The sequence below is a fragment of the Dermacentor variabilis genome, chromosome 4 (genome assembly GCF_050947875.1).
Source record: "Dermacentor variabilis isolate Ectoservices chromosome 4, ASM5094787v1, whole genome shotgun sequence".
NCBI lineage: Eukaryota > Metazoa > Arthropoda > Arachnida > Ixodida > Ixodidae > Dermacentor > Dermacentor variabilis.
In genome coordinates, this window is record NC_134571.1 from 215245050 (window position 1) to 215267759 (window position 22710).

The window sequence follows — 22710 nt, forward strand, 5'->3', positions numbered from 1 at the left end:
ACAATTATTACACCATACTCTATATCTAGTATTTTTTTAGACAGCGCGTGTCGGCGCTCATCAGCTGAGGCCATATTGCAAGGCTGTTCTTCCAGGAAACGCTGCTCTCGAGCACGTACTAGTGCAGCTCTGTATTTTTCTGTGTTCAAAGTTTGTAACAGTGCCTTGACTTTATGAATTATATTGTTACGGAAGGATGAAGGAAGAGAGGAAGATCCGAGACGCTGTCTGCTGCGCGTTGTTGGTGGTCAGCCATCTTATCTACGCTGACACACCCTGTATATATATTGTAAATACATTCTTCATATACTCCTCACATCCCCGTAACATATTGGTGAGAGTTGCAGGGTACCACGGCGGGAAACGGAGCTCCGCAGTGGACGTCGCATCACCGTCCGCACCATGAATGACAGTGAGCACGCGGGATCAACCTCGTTGCCGCCTCCAGCGTCACCGTCGCCAGCTACGTCGCTGTCACCTTCGGTTGTCGTTGTGCAACCCAAGGATCCTGGAACTTTCTGCGGGACGGATAGCGCCGACGTTGAAGAGTGGGCGGCCATGTACGAACGCGTGAGTGGAATCAACAGATGGGACCCTACGCTTATGCTAGCTAACCTGTTGTTCTACCTAAGAGGCACGGCAAAGGTGTGGTACGAAAACCACGAAGAGGAGCTAACTAGCTAGGACAAATGCAAAGATAAATTGACAGGGTTGTGTGGCAAACAAGCCGGCCGTAAAATTGCCGTAAAGCAGGAACTGGCCTCCCGTGCCCAGTCCTCCATGGAGTCCTATGTCTCGTACACGCAGTACGTACTGGCACTTTGTCGTAAAGCCGATCACGACATGCCAGAATCCGAGAAGGTCGGGCACGTGCTTAAGTGCATTGCTGACGACGCATTTAATCTGCTCATGGGCAAGAGCTGCTCTACTGTTGTCGCAATCATTAAATAGTGCCGACAATTCGAGCAGGTCGAAAGCCGACGCGTCTTGCAACCATTCACCAGACTTCCCAATACTGCCGCACCGTCTACTTGTGAAGATCAACCCGCACAGCAGCATGCGTCGCCATCAGAGGACGTGGTGCCAATCGTTATATGTGAACTGGATGCTCTGGTGCCCGCAGCTTTCTGTTCGCGTACCCCTGATGCTACCACATTTTCAATTCCCATGGTACAAGCCATCGTTTGCCAGGAACTTGAAAACATTGGTGTACAGTCTGTGTGTGCTGTCGCCAATCCCAGAGCTAACGAACGCCCTCCTACTATTTTCGCTCCACCCCGACGCTTCTTTCCACGTTATCGCAACTCGACTGAGTGGAGAACTGCGGACGACCAGCCGATATGCTTCACCTGTCGCCGCATTGGTCATGTCGCCCGATACGGTCGCAACTCGTGGCCCTCAACATCTCGCACGCCGACCAACCTGAGCCGTTTTGATGGAAATACCCGCAATATTTCGCCCACCGCCGAGTTTAACAGCGCCGACAACTCTGCTCGGAACACGTGGTACAGCCGCTCACCATCGCCGCGCGGACATCCGACTCGTTCACCGCAAACACGGCGCCCATCTTCCCGTTCGCCGCAGCTACGTCGCCTTTCGTCCCCTGTGGCTTTTGGCCGCTGCACACCTTCAGAAAACTAGGAAATGCAGCCCTCAGAGGTGGTGCTGCATTGCCGACTACTACCGCAAATCCTCTGTCTGTGTGCACAAGGAGAAGCTTAATTGAAGTTAAAATAGACGGCGTACCTGTCCAAACACTCGTCGAGATTGGAACCCATGTAGCTGTGATGAGTGCTAGCCTATGAAAGACATTTAAAGAAGGTCCTCACCCAAGCAGCTGCCCAAGTGCTTCGTGTGGCCGACGGTGGCGTGCTGGTTGTACTTGGAATGCGTACTGCGCGCATAAGTATAGCCGGCCGCCCTACTTCTGTTCTCTTTGCTGCGATAGATCACTGCCCTCATGACGTTATCCTTGGATTGAAGCTTTTATTCACTCATTCTGGTCTCATCGACTGCGCAGCCGGCGTTCTTCAGTTAGAACTGCCTCAACTCGCCGATGCTTCGAGTACCGCCTCACTGCGCCTACGCTCGCTTCAAGATGTGCGTGTGTCACCTGAGGCAGTTACATCACTTTGACCGCTCAACCACATGTCCCTGACGTTGAATATGTGCTTCGCACCATCATCAACGTGCTTTTGAAGTGGAACGTTGCTCTTCCGCCTTCGTTGGCCACGGTTACTAACAATGAGGTCGTTCTACCGCTTCTGAATTTCAGCCTGTGCCCTCAAGTGCTTCCGGCCGGCAGGTTCTTGGCCATTCAAGCACTCAATTTGACATTGAGTGCTTGAATGCCCAGAGTGGCTTATTAATGCCAATTGCAGCTGACAGCACTGGTTCCTGAACGGATGACTTCGCGAAAATAATTGCACCTGACCTTACCTTTGCCTAGGCCACGGACATACGCCTCCTGCTTGAATCGTACAATGGCATCTTTGATTTTGGCGACAAGCCTTTAGGCCAAACATCTGTTGTTCACCACTGTATAAACACCGGAAATACGAATCCTATTTATCGGCGTCCCTATCGTGTATCGTATGCTGAACGCCGACTCATCCAATCAGAAGTGGACAAAATGCTCCGCAAAGGGGTCATCGAGCCATCAGCCAGCCCTTGGGCATGGCCTGTCGTCCTTGTGAAAAATAAGGATGGTACGTGGCGTTTTTGCGCCGATTATCGTCAGTTAAACAAGATCACGCGAAAAGACATCTACCCACTACCACGCATCGATGACGCCTTAGACTGCTTGCACGGAGCTAAATACTTCTCCTCCATCGATCATCGATCCGGCTATTGGCAGATTTCCGTTGATGAAATGGACCATGAGAAGACGGCGGTCATCACGCCGGATGGTTTATATCAGTTCCAAGTGATGCCCTTTGGCCTATGCAATGCTCCTGCGACATTTGAACGTATGATGGACTCTCTTCTGCGGGGCTACGAATGGACCAGCTGTCTTTGTTACCTTAACGACGTTATTGTTTTTTCTCTAACGTTCGGCAGCCACCTTACCCGACTCGCTGCAGTTCTTGCGATCTTCCTAAAAGCCATCCTTCAACTGAACTCCACGAAGTGTCAATTCGGGCGCCGTCAGATCACCGTGTTGGGACGCCTCGTAGACGTATCCGGTGTTCAACCAGACCCAGAAAACGTTCACGCCGTACGCACTTTCCCTGTGCCAGGTTCTGCTTCTGAGGTGCGTTGCTTCGTCGGCCGGTGTTCTTACTTTCCCCGTTTCGTCAAGAACTTCGCCGACGTTGCTCGGCCTTTGACAGATGTTCTGAAGAAAAACACGCCATTCTCATGGTGCCCAGAGCAGGCTCATGCGTTCGCCGCCCTCATCGGGTTTCTGACCACCCCTCCCATACTTTCCCACTTTGATCCATCCGCACCAACTGAAGTCCACACTGACGCAAGCGGCCATGACATCGGCGCTGTTCTCTTCCAAAACAGAACGGTACCGAGTGCGTGATAGTTTACCCCATCCGCCTCTTGTCACCTGCTGAGAGAAATTACTCCATCACGAGCGGGAGTGCTTGGCTTTAGTTTGGGCTAACGCGAAGTTCCGGCCATATTTGTACGGCCACATGTTTTTGGTCGTCACAGACCACCACGGACTCTTCTGGCTATCTTCCCTACGGCACCCGACTGGACGGCTTAGTCGCTGGGCTTGGCGGCTCCAGGAAGTTTCATTTAGCGTCCATTACAAAACTGGGTGCCTCCACAAGGACACTGACTGCCTCTCGCGTCACCCCGTAGATCCTTCCAATCCTGTTGCGAATCATCCGGTTAGCGGCGTGATGGCTTTGACTGACATGACCGATATGCGCGCTGAACAACAACGCGACGCATTCTTGCAGTCCATCATCACCTAAGTGGAATCTGGCAGCACCCACGGCACGTACCGCATGCTGGTGCTGTATGACGGCATCCTATACCGCCGCAATATCAACCCTGACGGCCCCGAGTTGCACCTGTTCCTTCCTCGTCACGTGCGACCCCTCGTTGTCGAACTTCACGATGCACCGACGGCGGGACACCTTGGAGTTTGGCGTACATACGACCGCGTACGACGCCGGTTCTTCTGGCCGGACCTCTACCGTGCTTTGCGTCGTTATGCCACAACTTGCGAATTGTGTCAGCGCCGGAAGAAACCTCCCTTGGCACTTGTCAGACGACTCCATCCCATTGAAGTTCCCTCTGATCCGTTCTTTCGTTTAGGCCTTGACCTGCTCGGCCTTTTTCCGACAACTAGAGGGGACAAGTGTATCGCCGTCCCTACTGATTACTCGACAGGCTACGCGATAACAAAGGCGTTGCTGACTAGTTGCGCAACTGACGTCGCTGATTTTCTGCTTCAAGACGTCATTCTCCATTACGATTCACCCCGACAGTTACTCACAGACCGCGGTCGCTCGTTCTTATCTCGAGTTGTCGACGACCTCCTCCACTCTTGTGCCACTGAGCACAAGCTGTGCACCACCTACCACCCACAAACGAACGGTCTCACAGAATGACTCAACCGCACAATCACAGGTATGCTGTCGATGTACGTCTCCAACGATCACCGCGACTAGGACGCCACGGTGCCTTACGTCACGTTCGCGTATAACTCGACCCGACATGACGCGGCAGGATAATCGCCCTTCTGTCTCTTGTATGGTCGCGACCCCACACTGCCGTTTGACACCATCCTCCCTTCTGTGCCACGTGTTGCACCTGAGTACGCTCGTGAAGACATCGATCGCGCTCACATGCCACGTCAAGCGGCCCGATCTCGTTTATTAGCCTCGAAGAGTATACAAAAAGAGCGTTACAACCGCTGCCATCGCAATGTTAAGTTCGCACCAGGTGCTTGGGTGCTGCTGTCGTCACCATGTGATCGATTGGCCTCTCCCAGAAGCTTCTGTCTAGCTACGCGGGGCCTTATGAAGTCCTCCTCCAAGTTAACGACGTAAACTACGACATTTCGCCGCTACATTTTGATGCATCCACATCCTCAAGTAAGACGCCTGTTTACGTCGTGCACGTTTCGCTGCTCAAGCCATACTTCGCTCGCAATTCTTCGCCTGCCATGCGCCGTGACGGCGCTTCGCCACCCGGGGGTCGTTACGGAAGGATGAAGGAAGAGAGAGGAATATCCGAAACGTCAGCTGGTGCGTGTTGTTGTTAGTCAGCCATCTTGTCTACGCTGACACACCCTGTGTATAACTGTAAATACAGTCTTTATATACTCCTAGCATCCCCGACACAATATCATTAATATATTGACCCGGATGTAGACATTCAAACTCATGCAATTCACTCAGAAGTCTATACAATGCTTTGTAATTATTCTTTTTTTCAAAGGCCAATAGTGATCATTCTTCGATAGCTATAATTTTAGCTTCCTGTTTGAATAATTCCCACACAGGAAAGAGTGGCAAGTTCGCGGCATGACACATGAGCTATAAGCTCAGTAACACGCTTTAAGAAGCACTCAGGTGAAAGTAAACGGTTATTAAACTTCCACAGCTCCCAGCACATACGCCGACTTTGGTACCGATGGCTGCCAAACGATGCTGAGACTTGGCAATGGTCACTAAAGAATATAGGGTCAAAGTGTAACTATAAATAAGAGATAGCGCGCTAAGTGGAACGTAAATTCGATCAAGCCTTGCATCCGAGGTACCCTGGAAGTGCGTAGATGGACACCCGCCTTTTCATTTTCGCCAATATCCACAAGCTGATAATCACATATCAGGTGTTGCAACGCATCACTACTTGGATCATGTCTCAGCTTCAGTGACGTACAATCTTGCGCGTTACATACACAATTAAAGTCTCCAAGGAGGACCAATGCACGATCAATACCGAAATAATGTCCTAGAGATAAGAGGAAACACTCGCCTTCACGTAAATTGTTCGGGGCATAAACACACACACATCTAAAGCTCATACCACTGATATCAGTATCCTAACAGATTAGGCGCCCTTCCCTATCTGTAAACAAATGTAGCAAATGACATGGTAAATGTTTTCTAACAAATAACAGACGGCATGGCCGAGACAAACATTATAGTCAAATAGGAATGGAGATAGAGCTACTTCTGTGTTTTAGTCGGATTCAATCTTTTTTTCTTGGATAGCAGCAAATCTAATTTTGCATTGCTTAACAAATGAAGAAGCTGTACTTGCCGTCGCTGATTTTGTAAGCCACGGGCTCTTAAAGTACCAAAATGGAAGGGAAGAGCGCCCGCCATGATTACCTATGTAGGTGCAGCGTTTAAACGCTGCTCCAGAGCTGCACCACTCCCTGCTCGATGAGGTGATGCACTATGGACCTTTTGGTGAACGATGACACAAGGGACACCTGCAGGAGTAGGCGTTCTCCGGAGCGGTTTTGTCAACTTTGACACTTTGGGAATGCGAGCCTCCTTTCACGAGGGCGATGAATTGTCAGACGGTGCTGGACGCTTCTTAGCGGCCTCGTACATCGATCCAGATTTCACTCACGGCGGGCGATCTTGAACTGGCGGCGATTCTGCCGATGACACAATTGGTTCGTCGTCAGGCTCCTTAGTCTCGTCCTCGCTAGCAGGCTTCTGGCTAAGGCTATTGTCAGCGGGTGGTGGCTTAATCTGTTCTTGTCCATGAGTCTCAGGGAGCGTATCACCAGTTGCATCCACAACTTCGCTCACGTCCATTAGATGATCGGTGATGGTATCATCCTCAGCTGGTCTATTTGCACGAAGCTTATCAGCGTAGGTTCGGATGCATGCATCTGCAGGGTGAGCGTAGCGGTGACATTTACTGCAGCGCGGTGTTCTGCATTGTCGCCGAATGTGCCCAACTCTGTCGCACCAGAGGCAAAGTGGCGGTCGGCCACGAAACATGATAAGGGACTGGTGGCTGTATATGCTCAATAGATGTGGCAGATTACTGGCAGAAACTGCATGTTTCAATGTAAACACCACGTCTCGGTTAGTCATTTGCCATCCCTCCATGCCGTCGCACCACCACATCTCTCTCGTACGTGGCGGACTGCACTTGGCCATATGGCTCTAGCGCTTCAACAATCCGTCTCTATTCGAGGTGCGGGGGAAGCCAAAGAAGCTTGATCCTGATATTTTTACATTCCGGGTCTATGACAAGGCACTTGAGGTCCTTGACCAACAACTCGCCTTTGTCGATAAGTTTCTGTTTTGCGATGCTGCTAACTTATATCCATAACTACAAATGGCTCATCTGGTATTGTCAAGCGCCGAGGCATCAGTTGCATTTAGCACTGAAAGGAGTGCATCACGAAAGTCCGGGGCCCGATACGACCGCCCTGCCAAGTCAGCATGCAGGAAAACTGAATTGAGAACGGTGTTGCCATGCGGTAGACGAGGGAGAACGATTTATAATTACCGGAATCAGTAGTTGACGGTGGGTGTGATCCTCGGCCGAGGGCCGATGCGCTGTTTCCAGCGGAGCTCATCGCAGACGTGGCCAATCGAACAAGCCTCCTCTTGTTCTCCCTCAGCCACGGCTTCTAACGTTTCCACAAGCTATACACTCGGGTTTTTATATATACCACGTAAACTTGCACGACTGTGATTCAAAAATCGCTTTTGGGAACAGCGTTACGCCATACGCTTCAGTGACTTTTATGATAGATGCCGTAGTTTTATTAGAGCTACGGTTTGTGTATAGAAAATCGAGCCCAAATTTTCGTCATTTCCATTGGCTTCCATTGCTGAATCTTTAACCCCTCTGAGAACAAAATTGTTTCTTGACAGATAGTGATCACTGCGTTTGGCTCATGTAGATTGTCTTCCAGAACATGTCTGTCATCTGCCTTTGTCAATAATCGACCTGCAGCTTTTGTTATTCGCGAAAAACGCGCTCGTTCCATTAAAAACGTGCTAGATTCGTGCCGGAGCCGCTTGGAGCGCCAGTTGGTACCTGTACAGAAAAGCTAGATATGTATGTGGTTCAGGTGCTTGTTTTCTGCTCGTTCTTTATTGAAACGAATGGTGTTCTGTCTGTGGCATGTGTGATTGCAAATACTGTATGCACTTTTCGCTTCAATTTGCTGAGTGCTTGAAGCCTGTTTCATGAACCTCCACTGCGGGTCGGGCTGGTATTGCACAACCTCCAGGATCGGCCTCCATTTTTGCCCAGGGATGGCGACATGCAAAATTCTGACCTACCAGAGGCTAACAGCTTCGCTGTAAAAACAGGGGCAGTTCCTTATAACAAATTCAGAGGTACCACACTGCCATGGACATTATAGAGGTGGCTTGACCTGGTCAGCCCACTACTACTGCAGGGCGCGCAATGACGCAGCGAACCGTGCTACCAATGGCGGGACGCTCATCCTTGGCATGTAAAGCTGATGCCACTCTGTGGAAGTGTTGGCCATATTCGATTGTGCGGGGCGATCAGTGTCTCACGCTGTGGCTTAGGAAAGTGCAGGTATTTTATGTGATTTGTTCAAGCTCTGAACATTACCACTGTTGCCGTCCGCACAACTGCAGTGCGCTTATTTACAAGATCGATAAAGGCGTTTGAAGGAATATCAAAGAAACGTTAGAGTGGTGGTTTGATATGAATTTATATGAATGGATGTTATGAGTGTTGAAAAAGAGTATTAGCGGATGCGATTTAGCTTATCACGTATACGTTTCTCCTGCCCGTTTTTCAGTTTTGAGGACCTGCTGCGATGGCTTAGCCCCTTTGGTATCGCATTGCTAAGCACGCAGCCGCGGGATCAAATCCCTGCCGCGGCAGCCTCATTTCGATAGGGGTGAATTGCAAAAACGCCCGTGCTCCGTGCATTAGGAGCCCGTTAAGATCTCCTGGTGGCCAAAATTAATCCGCTGTCCCCCACTACAGCGTCCCTCGTAATCCTGTTGTGTTTGTGGAGCGTAAAACCCCAGTACTCAATTCCCTTCGGTATTCAGGACCCACAGTTCGTGTTAAGAATGCATTGATCCTGAAAGTAATGCGTTACCCTAATAACCATTCTTTTTGTTCCCTGCTGTTGCGCCAGCTGTGCTCCAGTCATCTTTTACAACAGATTCATTACGCCTTTTTACTATCCTAAATCCAATTGCCTAGGATATGCTTACCACAGCCTTATATTTACCTCTGGATTAATACCGCGACCTGCTAACGTAATATGCTTTATGATTTCCGTGCTATCTTCGCATGTTACGCAAGTAGTATCATAACCGGCAAACTTTTTCCTATAACATCTTGTTCTCAGATATTCTGATCCGGCTTTGAGGATTAGTACAGTGCGCCTTGAATAGGCATCAATATGTGACGCGAGCAGGAGGTTGCGGAAGGAGACAAACATGGTCGCCCGAACACTGCCTTTATTCTTCGTCTTTCGTCTTTCTCCTCTATTGGACCGTACCGTACTATTGCGCGGTTCGCCACACGCTTTCCCCTCCCCCTGAGAGAGTCGTATCTACAGGGGCCGATGATACCGCCGTACTTCTCACATGAACGATGTCAGTCGGGCAGTCGGTGATGTCCCGCCGAGCTCAGGTGGCCGAGGCTGGCTGTTGCACTCCGGACGACACATGCATGCCCCGATGAAGGAAGGTTTGGACACATGAAAGCTGTGGGTACTCGGATGTAGTAGGCGTCGGCTTACTCGTTGAGTCCTGTGAACACGCGGCGTCTCCCGCCCAAACGTTCGGTGGTCTGAGTTGTGGGGGCGCAATCTTAGCTTGTGCGGTATGCGCGAGAACTGCCCGTGTTGTTTTTGTCTTTGTGCACAGCGTCATCGCAGGAATCCTTGCGGTGGGTGCAGACCTGAAGGTGTACTCTGAAGGAGTACTCGACGATGTCTCTTTTTTTGCAAAACGTCGTGTTTGTTTAGTTGGCTTTGGGTTTAGTCGACTTGCGCACGGACGTTTTCCTCGTTGTAACTGTTCTTGATGTTGATCTTTGTGATGTTGTTGCTACAGTTGTTGATGCAGCGTCTCTATTGAAATATGCCTTTGTCTGCTTGCGCAAATAGACGTGGAGATGAATATGTAGCTTGCATACAGCTCCTTTTTGTGAGACTTGTCTGGTGGCGAGTGCAGTGTGCCAGGCTTCTCAAAAGACGATTCCAAGACCGTTGCGACGTCATTCGGAATGCACGCTTTTGTCATTTGACGATGTGCGACGCGGCGTGCGAAGCTTCCGAAGTGGCAGCGGCTTGTTGAGGTGTAGTATGCGGAAGAAGGCTTGAGAGTCGTGGAGCACCTTGATCTTTATATGTACGTTGATCCAAATTGTCATCGCCTTGAAAGTTACATGCGTTGGTGCTGGTACTTGATTCTGGTTTCGTTTTGGCAGTAAGCAATTTGGCTTCGTTTAGCGAGAATAACTGACTGTTGCGGTATTTTCCCGATTCATGTTGCTGATACAGAAGTTTGTGTCCATGCTGTTTCGAATTCCTGGTGATTAAGTGCTGGAGGATGTCGCAGCGGATGCCGCTCGATCATGTTCTCTCAAAGAAAGGTCGTCTGTCTGCGATGCGGTGGCGTCGTGCTCAATCGCGTAAAGCATGCACTGGGGCCTAATGTTCATAGCAGAGTCGTGTGACTTGAAAGTGCGTAGTTGCCCGTGCATTGGAGACGAGCGGTGGAATCCGTCAGAAGCTTCAACGACGACATCAGCGCTGCAGCTTGCTGAAGACGTACATATTGTTGACTGATATGTGGAGGTCCAACCTGGCTGAATGTTGGATTTCGAAGGAACTGTTGGGCGTGCGGATAGTTCAGTACGCAGTGGCTTTTCTTTTATTGGGGATGTCAAGTTCATGCGCGTCCTCTTCGTGGGAAAATCACGGCATGGAAAAGTCGTCGAGGACCTGCTAATATGGGGCTTTGTTTCGGAATAGTGATGATCGCTACGTGGAAACTGTTTGTGACAGCGGCGACCCAGTTGAAATGTCTGCAGCTCGTGGATAATGGAGGGGTCGTAAATTTTAAATATGTGCGTGAGGTAGAAGCGAAATGCCTCACCGGTGACGTAATCGTTGAAATTTGCGACCATATCCCGTTGCGGCCCTGATGCAGCGGATGCGTGGAACTCGAAGAAGCGAAACCTATTTTCCACGGGCCCATCGTCCGCTGATCCGGTGTACTTTGGTATGTGCAAGGCTTGCGGTGATGCGGTCATGATGCTGGTCAGTGTCAGCGGTGGAGCTGTGCGCTCTGGGTTCAGGCCGTGGTGTTGAGTACTTGCATGATGATGTGAGGCCGATGATGTGGCTGCCAGCTGTTTATCCTTTGGACTTGTGCCACGCGAGCAGGAGGTTACGGATGGACACAAACTTGGTCGCCCGAACACTGCCTTTATTCTTCGTCTTTCCGCTTCCTCCATTATTGCACCGTACCGCACTATTGTGCGGTTTGTCACACATATTTCCAGTTTTGATTTTATTCTTGGCTGTTTGATATATTTCCATCACTCGATTATTCTCCATCGCGCCTATCAAGTATGCTGCTGCTTCCTCTCAAACAATGCGTATAACACTCTTTTCCTTGTCACTGTCCTCACCATTAACGAATGCTTACTGGCGAGTTTACTTGTTTCCTTTTTCTACACCGAGGCCACGTTTTTTCCACATAGGTACGTACAAGACTAAGCGGCTCATCTCTTTTTCTTCATGTGCCTCAGTCGTCTTCTGAAATTTTGCTTCGGAACTGCCGCATATTGAAAGACTTCCAGCCGATATTTCCCTTCATGGACTGCTACATTTGTTGTTTCCCCGTGTGCCCCTAACGCTAGCCTTCCAATGACTCTTGGATTAATCTCTAGTCTAGTTTGCAATTCAGATTTGGAGACGAGTGGGAGCGCCCTTTTGTCAGCACATCATGATATTGAGGCGTGTGCTTGTTTATATTTCTCCCATGACCGCTTTTCACCAGCTAACAAATGTTAAATGTTATATCTCAGCGCAGGACGTGCCTGCACGTCTCCGAAGTTTCTCGAATGTTATCGATGGTTATATCCGTCGTCAGTTGTTGCCGAAAATTGTGTAATCTGAATGTATGCGCCAAAAATTCTGTAGTACTTTCCGAAAGACACGCGGGCACCAGCGATTACTCTAGACTCATGTATAAAAGCCGACGCGCTTGACTCGCAAATCAGATTTTGACGATCGCGTACTGTGTTTGCCGCTAGCGTTGCACCTTGAGTGTAACTAGGTTTTGGGGGCGCCGGTTTGCCCAATAACACTTTAATTAGATTACTCACAGTTTTGCTGCTGTGTTTTTTCACCATCAGTACTGCGTGACAATACATACTATAGACGTAATACAACTGATTAGATCAAGCAGGTTACGTGGCCATTCACCGCCACCCTGTTTCGAAGAAGACACCAATAAACATGATTTTCGTCGTAATAATAATCACCGTCATCATCGAAATTGTATGGTTGTACGCATACATACACTTAACAAAAAGCAACTGTTGACAATTGCAATTTCGAATTTCAAGAAGGTTAACAGCTAAACCAACCAAACAATAAATGTAAAAAAGATAAACGTATTACTACCCCCCAAAATTAATTGAGCAGAAAAGTAAGCAATTACATTTACGTTAGTTTCCTCCAAACATTCATTAACATTGCACAAATACAGCAAATATTTCTTGTTGCTTGTATACTTCCTTATTATATGCTGTTGTTGCCTTTAGATGTTAACTACAATAACCGTTCTTGTACAGGGGGTCCCGATACAGTCTTTGACTATGGGACCTCCTTCTGCATACTAAGTACTTGTAATTGTGACCCAACTTCTAATAATAAATTTTTGATTCTGATTCTGATTCTGATTCTGAGCAGGGGGGGGGGTGACATTACAGCTCGGTCTCCTCATCAAGAGGAAGCTTCAGCTCGGGTGCTTGTATCTAAATACATGTAGAAGGAGAATTCGTTTTTCTCGCCAACCAATGCACCAAATTTGACAAGGTTTGTTGCATTCAAAAGAAAAACTTAAATTCTGGTGACTGTTGGTTTCTAATTTTTCATTTAGATTACGGATCCTTTATTAAAAATTCACCAAAATCACAAATTTCCAGAAAACTAAACTATGAAGTTTAAAACTCTGTAACTCAGCAATGAAAAATGATATCTCAATTCTGTGACTTGCACCTAAGAGCACATCTACAGCGTACAAAATATCCATGTTACACATGAATCTCAAGATATTTAACATTATGGAAATACGGTTTTCGCAGAATCCTTGTACACAACCTAACCAATTCACGTAAGATACAAATTCACACACCAAATTTGTCCGCTTTTACTGTTATAATAGATACCGTTTACTTAACAGCGACATGTATGCTTGATGCAGAGCTATTAAGTTGTAAACGTCGTGCTTCTATTTCTTTTGGAACTTTCGAGTTTTTCAAAATATTTTAAACAATGTTCTGGCCCTAAATCGAAATTTCGCTTCCAACAGACACTAGAATGTCAGTTTCTCTCTCAAATGCAACAAATTTTATTAAAATCGATCCGCGGGTTATCACAGAAAAGCGTTTCTGCCAGGCCGCGTTGGAGTTCGGCGCGAGCTAACGCTTCATCTTAAACAATTTGTCTGTGGATCAAATACAGGAATAATAACTGCTTTACCATTGCTAAAGATGCTGCAAACGAATTCTTGAACGCTAGGCACTGTGAAAACAAGTAAAATATGTATTTTTTTCATAAAAGAATATACTTGTATAAGCCTAAAATTGTGCCCAGAATAACCGATATCAATGCTTCCATGTTTTTCTCTCTATTTAATAAGTAAATAAAATATCACACGAACATTAGAATTATATCAGTTCGAAACCAGCAAAGCAGTGCATGTCTTTGATATGAAAAATGTTAAGGCTATGAAATTAACAAGCTGAGGACAAATATTGTAATGAAGCTTTGTCATTCAAAAACCTTGTTTAGATTCTTGTACACATGCAACGGCTAGTCAAAAATCTCAATGACGCTGTCATTTGTTCCAATGTATTAGGTAGGAGCAGCTGTCACCGGTCGTGTATCGTGAGTAATTGCACCGAAATTATAGCCGCAACAGAGAGCACGTATATAAAGCCCTTCTGCAAAATGTATGACGGCGAATCAAATGAAAGTCAGCCAATGCGAATATATCACAAACAGGGTACTTTATTTAAAAGTAGTCTCCATGATCATTTAGACATTTGTCCCGTTGTCTAACGAGTCGCGTGATTCCCGTCTCATTAAATTCTTTGGGTTGCTGTGTCAAAAAGTCCGCAACTGACTCTTTCACGTCATCGTCCGACACGAATCTGGTTCCCTTGAGCTGTTTTTTTGGTTGCCCCAAAATGTGGAAGTCGCAAGGCGACAGGTCTGAGCTGTATGGCGGATGTTGCAGCGTTTCCTACTTGAACATTACCAGTGTTGTATTAACCACATCAGCCACGTGGGGACGGCATTGTCGTGAAACAAGATGACCCCATTCGTCAATTTTACACGTAGTTTGCTCCTGACTGTGACACGCAGCCGATCTGGCGTTTTACAATAACGAAACAAATTGATAGTCTATCAAGATTTAGCAAATTCTATCAGTATTGACCCCTAACGATCGAAAAAAAAGTCAAAAAAACCTTTCCGGCGGAAAGGAAGGCCTTTACTTTCTTGGGGATGGTGAATTCGAATGTTTCCACTGTAAGCTTTGCTGTCGTGTTTCAGGCTCGTAGAAGTGGCACCATGGTTCGTCCCCGATCCCAATTGGAGACAAGAAGTCGTCACCCTTATTGTGATACCGGATCAGATGAGTCAAGGAAGCGCTGAACTTTTCTGTCTTCTGCCGGTAGCTCAAAATCTTGGGCAACCAGTGCGCACAAAAGAGCGGATAACCGAGATGTTGATGAATTATGGCGTGAACCGAACCATGACTGATGTTTACACGCTCTGCCAGTTCATCGGTGCTTATCCTCCGTTCTTGTCGCATCAGCTCATCAACCTTTGCAATTTTGTTAGGGGTGATTGCACGATGGCTTTGGCCCGGCCTTGGATGGTCTTTGCAACTTTCAGGTCCTTCTTTGAACCGTTTGCTCGAACGCTTCACAGTGGCCATTGAAATGCAATGTTCAACGTAAACGGCCGCCATACGTCGATTAATTTCTTTTTGGGAAATACCTTCAGCTGTCAAAAACCTCAGCGCACCACGCTGCTCAACTTCAGGAGCGTCCATTATGTCGCGCTACCATGTTCAACGCAGTGTATGAAAGTATTAAACAACCTTGATATCACACCTGCGTGTCACTTTTATAATAGAGAAATGCCTCTGCGTCATGTGCATGCCTCGTAGATAATGGACCGAACCATTATTGCGCGCGGGGGGGGGGGGGGTCGGCTCACCTTCACTTGACTCGCCTTCGCACATTAGAAATGTGAAGATACAATGGAATATACCAATGCGAAGATACAGCTTGACAAAAGTGTCACTGGAAACAAAGTTCACTGCACGTATACACAAAATCCCGCAACAAGATATTTAAATATACGTATAAGTCTCCAATAAATCCATGTATTACAAAAAAACGTCACTGTATATAATGCGTTAAACAAGGCAAGTAAACATGTTGCGCAATCAGAGATTCACAGAATCCTAGATCCTGCCCCCATTCCATCCACTCCAACCGATGTATCGCGCGCGACGGAAGGCAGCGCGCTTGCTCCCCGCTTTTCTCTTTTCCCGTTCCAGCCCCCCTCCCCTACGCTTTCACTCGCACATACAGCATGGGGCGCTTGGTCACGATGTTATCGCCCTTGAACTTTATACGAAATATGAGGGCGACGGCGACGGCAGGAATGCGCCTGCAGTGTCCATATAACTGCTATTGGAATACTGTATATAGTAAGACTATCCGGCAACTTAAGCGTCGCGTGGCTCATTACTGTCCGCAAAAGAGGAAGTAACAAAATCGAACTTTCACCATGCGACAATTCGCTGCGCCACAACAATGCTTTCTTTTTTTGTGGAGCCGGGGCACCGAAATGAAAAAGCGCAAAATAGGTTGGCCACAATCGAATGCCTACTTTGGGCACCTAATGTAGCTACCGAAGGAATATTGAAGAAAACCTGAGACGCTTCGCCCACCGAGAACCATACGCATACTGATCGGTATCCTACACTGGCGAGACGGCTTTCCTGAGAGGTTGCGCTCAAGCGAACGCGGTGCAATTCGTTGAGTCCCCACATTGATGGCGGCGAGCGACGATAGCTTCTTTTTCTCGTCTGCTAGCCATAAAGTGCCCAAAACTCTGCCAGGCGAAAATCCACTCGGCCAGAGAAAAGCGAACGCGCACCGAAGTGCGCCGCGCGGTGGTCGGAGAAACACGAGGAAAACACACGCACTCTGGCTGCCTCTGGCAGCCTGCGGGTAGGGTAGCGAGGACAAAACAACTGAAAAGGCTCAATGTGTCCTCGCGAATAAAAGTCGAAGTAGAAAAAATAAATAAGAACGTAGTTACCTTGGCTGATTTTAGTGTCTAGACATGGATGCTTTCTCGTAGGTGAAAAAAAATATTGACATTTTTTATGTGTCATGACGGCGCAAATGAACTACCACAACGCTTCATGTCATCCGACCTCGCTGCTGGCTTTGTCAACTTGTCCGATAGTGTGTTGCATTGGCTTGTCTCGTTGTAGGTCCGATGTTCAATGCCCCTTTGGTGTCCAATATTTATAGTAACGTCAAACCCACAAAGTTCCGCAGTTGAAAATCTAAAGCGCAACTTTGGGAATGTCAATACACCTTTCACATCAAAAGATTATGAGAACTTTTTACCCATAAATTGCGGAATTGACATCCATGCGCTCCGTAGATTCCGCGGCCTCCGCAAGATGCCGTGGCGAGCCCATTCGCCATGAAACGCCCTTGAACCTTTGTGCTCGGATGGGGCTGCTTGCGTTATGTGATTGCCGGTACATGGGCGTTGCCGCGAAATCCAGCCCGAGTTAGCAATTTTCGCGGTGAAATGGCTTTCGAGTGGGAAAAAGACGTTGTAGACAAAATCCAGAATGATTTGCTGCGCCGGGGGTTGATTTTCTGGGCGGTGCATGGACAGCACGAAAAAATTTCGTGGGGGGCTGAAGCCCCATAAGCCCCCCCCCCCCCCTCTGGCTACGCGCCTGAGTGCGTCCTCTTCAGCCTTCATTCATTATTTATCGTCACTAACCATTGCTTTTCAAAATTTTATTCAGCCCTAGTTCTCTTGTGAAGACAACCAGCAGTGTCACTAAAAGCTTCCTCGATGTGCGTGCTGGAGTGAAGCACGCTGTTGTATCGTATTAACACCTTGCGCACGAGATTCTGGTTACTCAATACTGCGATGCCCAGGTCCGGTTACTTACTGTGTGGAGCCCGGCACTTCACTGTTGTTGGAGCTCGGAGAAGGCGCTCCCGGTACGGCAATGCTGAAGCTGAAAAAAAAAAAAAAAGAGCGTCGACCTGCGATTTCTCGGTGTCGATGTCCCTAGTGCACATCACTATCGAGACATACTAGCGCCGGTTCAATTTGCCGGCCGACATCTCGGAACGTTGAGATGAGGAGACAAATGCTACGCACCTGGCTATGCCTATCTGAACATGCGGATTCGGGAGGCTGCTGTGTGGCACCACCGCGGGCGTCCTACTGTATTTCCCGCTAAATTCAAGTGTTCGAAGGTGTGTCACCTGTTATAGCTTGCCTCTATAATAAATGATCCCGTAAGATGTAATTGGTCACTGGAGAAAAGTAATTGATATACTGGTGAGCCTTACTGAGTAGAAAAAAGAAAGGTAATAGGTCAACTACAAAATTACGAGGAAGTTAATTGATTACAATAATTGTTACATTCACTTTGTTACGTACACGTATAGATGTACGTTTGCGAGATTCTCCTGACAGTGTACCGGCAAATATAGCGGTGCTGGGAAGATGAAATGAACTCCTGTCTCTAAGCAAGTCTGTTTCGGATGACTCGAGATTATGTTTTTATCTAATGTTGCAGGGATCCGCCAAGGTGCTTCACTATCCAGCCTTGAAGATCGAGACAGTGCAGAGTGTCTCAGGAGCAGGAGACTGGTGAGCGCTGTGGCCACTAACACAGGGCATAAATAGATGGTGTCTAAAATATGCCGGCCAAGACGCGTTTCCGACTACGCGATCACTTCCGGCGCATTAGTGCTCAGAAGCACTGGCTTTGAGACCCACGGGTCTCAAAGCCAGTGCTTCTGAGCTCTATTCTTGCGCGAATTTGGACACCGCCTCTTTTTACATCGAAGGTGGTTCCTTTGGTTCTACGATAATTGAGAGCCCGAAACACCTCTTCTCTTGTTAGAGCAGAAATTTTCCATGATATAAGATGCTTAAGGCCCAAGTTGAAGTGTCATTAACGCGCAGAGCTGTTATATATATATAGTTCAATTGCGGGAACGGAAGGAAAGTGTTGTGGGTGAAAAAATGCATCAAACTATAGGAAAAGACAAAAAAAAAGTCGATCGAAAGCAAAGATGCAGTTTCCAGAAGTGAAAATCTCTCATCGTCTCTCATCGGACAATCTTAAGCAGCTGATTACTACTTAGGTGCTTGTAACGATGTTATTGAAATGGCATAATCTATTTCAATAAGCTGGAGTGTGTAGCATATACTCAACGTAAACTTCCAATAAACATCGGTTGAGAGTTCATTGCCGTGTTTCACGGTCTCTCTTCTCCACGTTCCGATATGAATTTTCTTCCGCTGTGGTTTTCTGAAACGCGCAGAAATTGATTAAATCTTACGTTCTTTACCCATCTAAATGTGGCAGTCGCATCTACAAACAAAACTTGCGACCTCGAGCTAAGCAGGTCGACGCCACAGCCACCGAGCCGATACAGTATGTTCTGCTTTAACACATCATGCCGCATGCATGCATACATCATTTATTGCGAGACCTTTGTGGATGGCACTAAACTTATGAACAGAACAGTCGGAGTGATCAGGTTTTGTGGCTCAGCTTGTTAGTTCGCACTGTCCCAAACTGAGATTTTAATGCGCACGCACCTGACTAAAGTGAAGGATAATTGTTCACTATTTTAATGAGATTTTTCAGTACGGAAAACCACCACTGTAAGATTGGAAAAAAGAGGTGAGCGTTTTTAAATGTTCTGCGACCTGATTTATGGACAAAGCAGCATCTGCGTTGTAAACTTTATACTTCCGTCACCAATTTTAATAATTTAATTTGCGACGACAGTTTTTGCGGTAACTCATGCATGTGGCGTAGCTGATTGAGGTGGCCGGTCTTTCGGGCTCCGCGTTTTATTTCGTTTATTCAGGATATACAAAAGCATGCTATCTTAGCGTAGATTCACAACGCGATGCTATCTAAAGGAGCGTAAAACGGGAAGCAAAAGAAGTCAAGAGAAAGTTATATTCAGAAGAAACACAGAATGCGCGCTGGGTGTGGGCCGGGCAGGACGACTTATCTCGGAGCCAATCGCAGTGCACGAGACCTGGCCAGAGAGAGGTTCGGCGAAGTGCTCGCAGTGACGCACACTGTGGTGTTTCCGCGGTACGACGATGCTTCCGGCGTCCAAGTAGTCTTGACGGAGTGTGGTGGAGGAGGCGTTGAATGTGTGTCACGTTGCATGCAGCCTTGCTGGAGGATTCTTGTGCGGCCTGCTTCTTGGACTTCCTTGGGACCGGTGCATGGGGATCGGCATGGCGGCTGCGCGAAGGTAAGGGCGAAGACTTGCTTTTCGTTTCTTAATAATACTCGCTCAGCCAATGGGGGCCCCGCGAGTTGCATTTTATTTCATTTTTGACAGGACTAGAAGGCGAAATGAGGCAATGCGTGGCATATACAGGGTATCCCACATAAATTAAGCCAAGAATTTAAAATTGAAAGGCCCGTCGGAAGCGAATTGAATCGAACGCATATTATTCGCTATAGCCTATAGTAACTCAGACAATTTTTCGTTTACTCCATGAGTCACTAAGTTCAATTGCCCTACAGTTTATTTATTGGCTGGATACCCCAAGTATGATACGCAGATTTGTAGAGCACCTTCAGAAACTCCACATAGAGTTGTTTTCTTTACCATATGTCTCACGTAGTCCTTTATTCCGGGTTGCCAAGAAAGCCCGCGAAATATAAAAAAGGCCACCTGACGGAGAGCTTGCGATGTGGTATCATGCTGCTTGCTCTCAAGCGTGCGTTTGGTGTACAAGGTCGGCTCCCGTCAGATGACGGCGAAAATGGATGCTGCTGAGCGAGCCCTGCGGCTTCCTCGTCGCCAGTCATGATGCAGCCGACCTTGTTCACCGAACGCACGATTGATCGCAGCACGATACCACTGCGCAAACGTTCTCACGTGGCTTTTTTTCTTATTTCGCGGACTTTCTTTTAAACCCGGAGAAAAAAAAAAAAGGACTACGTGAGACGTATCCTAAAGGAAACAACTCGATCGGTAGTTTTTGAAGGTGCTCTACAAATCTTCAATAATAATAATAATAATATTTGGGGTTTTACGTGCCAAAACCACTTTCTGATTATGAGGCACGCCGTAGTGGAGGACTCCGGAAATTTTGACCACCTGGGGTTCTTTAACGTGCGCCTAAATCTAACTACAAATCTTCGTATCATACCTGGGCTCCTCAGCCAATAATTAACCAATAATTAAATAGCAGGGCAGTTAATCTTAATTAGTGAGTTATGGGGGAAAAAAATGTCTGAGTTACTATAGGCTATTGCGAACAGTACGCGCTCGGTTGAATTCGCTTCCGACGCGCCTTTCAGTTTTAAATTCTTGGCTCAAGTTATACGGGACATCCTGCGTATGAGGGGCAAACATAGAATTATAAAGGAACATTTTAACTTTGGGTGAAAGTACTTGCCGAAATTTACATGGTATACTACAGGCCATTGCCAAACATTTTGCCAAATGATTGACATTTATGGTCCCGTTCATGTAGTGATGAAAAATCACGCCTAATGTGCTGGCCTCCTGTACAAGTTCTATATTTGCTGATTCTAAGTATAGACTGAAGTTACTATTTATTAGGTTTTGCGCAGCTGTAAACAAAAGCGCTATAGTTTTGGAGGCAATACTTTCTAGGTAACTTACTTTAGTCCATTGTAATAATGCTTGTGTGTAATATTTATTCAACAAGTTAGCTCGTGAACGTTAGTAGGCTGAAAAAGGAGGGCAGTGTCATGTGCATACATGAGGCACTTGGCACTTTTATTAAGCCTGGTTATGTCATTTACGTAAACAAAAAAAATTGGCTGGAGGCTTAGCTTGGTTAAGCCTGGAAGATTGCGAAAGCAATACCCTTGGCTGCGCCTTGGTTCGGCTGATGGTGTGGACATGGCTGCCCTTTCTTAAACTTATGGCTATACTTCATATGAAATAGCGCAAGGCAGCGCGCCGACCACTGCGAGGAGCCGAGCTGTAGCCCCATTTATCCTCCTAGCGTGACGTCACACGAGCGAGCGCCCTCTCTCGGTAGCGCCGCAGCAGCGGCGCGCAAGGCTTCGCCTCCACCATCGATGCCGCGAGCTGGGGCCCCGTCTCTCGGTCTAGCGTGACGTCACATAGTCACGTGATGCGCAGCTGTGCAAGGAGGCGCCACGACCACCGATCGGCCGAAAGTGCGAGCAGTATTGCTTTCGCGATAATAAGCAGTAGTGGCCCTAGTAGGCTTTGCTGCACAACCCGAGAACGCGTTTCCAAGGAGGAACGAGTTTACCACGCACGGCTTGTGAGCGGCGCGGCCCGCTCGGCGCCGCGCATCCGCACGAAAGCTGCGGCCACCGGGAAGTTTGACAGGCGGTCGGGGAGCTTAGAAATCTGTCGCGTTCCACTCTTAAAGGCGAAGCTGGAGCGTCCACAGATAAATGTTTCTCAGACCATACAGAAACTTTTTGAAACAGGCTATAAACGCAGGGAACACAGCGTTTTTGCAGAGGAATTCCTAGGCGAGGTGGACATAGTTTGCCGCTAACAGCATAAGCTTCAGTATACTGATTAACAAAAATTCATTAGTTAACTTTTATTAATATTACCTCGGGGGTAGATGTTTATTTAACTGGGCAATTTGAAGGCAGTCATGTGTTATTGCACCCTCACTTTTTCAAAATCTTTCAATTCGCCCCTCATTGAGTATATCTATCATAGAATTTTAACGGTAAATCCAGGCACTGTCACCGCGCGGAGGCACAGCGGGCTTCCAGAGACTCGAAGCTCGTTTGGATGTAAAATGCCAAGTGGACGCAGCTTGACGCGAAAGCTCGAGCGGTTGTGCCAGGGCAACGTTCGGGCTTTTGCTGCTGGCGTGAGCTGAGCGCGCAGGTTGACGTTCGAGCTGCAGCTTTGGGCTTACCACATTGCGGTGCATATACTGGTGTGAGCGCACTCCGAGACGATCACTTTCGGAGATAATTTCGCGAGATTTCCTGAGAGTAGACACTGGACACAGGCGCGCAAGCGTCGGAAAAACACGAGAGAGAAGCGCATTGGCTCTTTTGGGCATGCGACTCGCAAAATCTTGCAAGAGTGAAACTACCGCCGACTGGGATCGCCATAGAAAACCGCCCTAGAATGGATCGGGAACATCACGCTTACCTCGGCTTATTCATGTTATTGGATAAGCGGTAAACGCTGCACACGGGCTCCCTC

At 47.6% G+C, this 22710-nt stretch overlaps 1 protein-coding gene across 1 annotated transcript in view; it reads left to right on the forward strand.

The window, feature by feature from the left end:
* Window positions 1–22710, forward strand: part of LOC142578517 (uncharacterized) — a 729695-nt gene that overhangs the window by 700850 nt on the left and 6135 nt on the right. The window contains exons 7-8 of the mRNA XM_075687894.1: window positions 18057–18130; window positions 19684–19767. Of these exons, the coding sequence (XP_075544009.1) occupies window positions 18057–18130; window positions 19684–19767 (158 nt within the window). The remainder of the gene's footprint in view (window positions 1–18056; window positions 18131–19683; window positions 19768–22710) is intronic.